Source organism: Capsicum annuum, unplaced genomic scaffold, assembly GCF_002878395.1.
Source record: "Capsicum annuum cultivar UCD-10X-F1 unplaced genomic scaffold, UCD10Xv1.1 ctg30341, whole genome shotgun sequence".
Classification (NCBI taxonomy): domain Eukaryota; kingdom Viridiplantae; phylum Streptophyta; class Magnoliopsida; order Solanales; family Solanaceae; genus Capsicum; species Capsicum annuum.
The window spans coordinates 1-1,816 of NW_025836898.1; the positions used below are offsets into that span (position 1 = coordinate 1).

At 32.7% G+C, this 1,816-nt stretch overlaps 1 protein-coding gene across 1 annotated transcript; it reads left to right on the forward strand.

The window, feature by feature from the left end:
- Positions 1 to 831: 831 nt before the first annotated feature.
- LOC124891095 (50S ribosomal protein L14, chloroplastic-like) lies at positions 832 to 1,162 on the forward strand (the record flags this gene model as incomplete). The annotated part of the gene is made up of 1 exon (XM_047402908.1): positions 832 to 1,162. A coding segment is annotated over exon 1 (331 nt), but the record flags the coding sequence as incomplete, so codon positions are not given.
- Between the last annotated feature and the right edge of the window lie 654 nt (positions 1,163 to 1,816).

Consider the following 1,816-nt stretch of genomic DNA (forward strand, 5'->3'; position numbering starts at 1 on the left):
AAAGGACAAAATAAGGATTTGGTATAATAATACAATTTTTTATATTTCTATTTATAAAACTAAAAAGTTTAGTTATCTATTCAAACAAGATATAAAAATTACTAATAGATTTAATGAAATCACAAAGAAGCCCACGTTCAAGGTATTACTCAGTAAATACATATATATCTTAACTTAAGATTGACTCTTCTAGCTTAATTGAAATTGAATTTTTTGGAATCTTTTTATTTGCGAGGAGCTGGATGAGAAGAAACTCTCATGTCCGGTTCTATAGTAGAGATGGAATTCAGAAACAACCATCAACTATAACCCCAAAAGAACCAGATTCCTTAAACAACATAGAGGAAGAATGAAGGAAATATCTTATCGAGGTAATCATATTTCTTTCGATAAATATGCTCTTCAGTCACTTGAACCTGCTTGGATTACATCTCGACAAATAGGAGCAGGCCGACAAGCAATGACATGAAATACATGTCGTGGTGGAAAAATATGGGTACGTATATTTCCAGACAAACCAGTTACACTAAGACCCGCAGAAACACATATGAGTTTAGGAAAAGGATCCCCTGAATATTTGGTAGCTGTTGTTAAACCGGGGCGAATACTTTATGAAATGGGTGGAGTAACAGAACATATATCCAGAAGGGTTATTTCACTAGCAGCATCCAAAATACCTATACGAACTCAATTCATTATTTCGTAATGTAATAGACAAAAATGTAGAAAGGGCTCTTAGATATGAAACAAAACCACATGTTTCTTTTTTTTTGGACAAAAATATTTCTTTTTTTTTCTTCTCCCTTTGCATTCAAATAACGGATTAAAAAAATGATTCAACCTCAGAACCATTTAAATATAGCAGATAATAGCGGGACTCGAGAATTGGTGTGTATTCAAATCATAGGAGCTAGCAATCGTCGATATGCTCATATTGGTGATGTTATGGTTGCTGTGATCAAAGAAGCAATACCAAATATGCCCCTAGAAAGATTAGAAGTTGTCGGGGCTGTAATTGTGTGTACCTGTAAAGAACTCAAACGTGACAACGGGATAATAATACGATATGATGACAATGCTGCGGTTGTTATTGATCAAGAAGGAAATCCAAAAGGAACTCAAATTTTTGGTGCAATCGCCCGGGAATTGAGAGAATTAAATTGTACTAAAATAGTTTCATTAGTTCCCTAGGTATTATAAAATGAAATTGTGATCTGTTTCTAGTAGGGTATTTGAAAGAAATAGATTAATTAGTAGATTGTGTCTCACTCATATATCTTTAATAATTCATATCATATTCAAAAATAAATAAGTAAAAAACACGTTGATTATATAAAATTTGGAGAACCCAATAATTTTAGTTCATCATGGGCAGGGACACTATTGCTGAGATAATAACTTCTATACGAAATGCTGATATGGATCAAAAAAGGGTGGTTCGGATAGCATCTAAAAATATTACCGAAAATATTGTTCAAATACTTTTACGAGGGGGTTTTATCGAAAACGTGAGAAAACATCGAGAAAACAACAAATATTTTTTGGTTTTAACCCTACGACATAGAAGGAATAGGAAAAGACCCTATAGAAATATTTTAAATTTAAAACGAATAAGTCGACCTGGTCTACGAATCTATTCTAACTATCAACGAATTCCGAGAATTTTAAGTGGAATGGGGATTGTAATTCTTTCTACTTCTCGAGGTATAGTGACAGACCAAGAGGCTCGACTAGAAGGAATAGGTGGAGAAATTTTGTGTTATATCTACTAATCCTTTATAATATCAAAATTGGATTCGAAACTTCCTATTTGTTA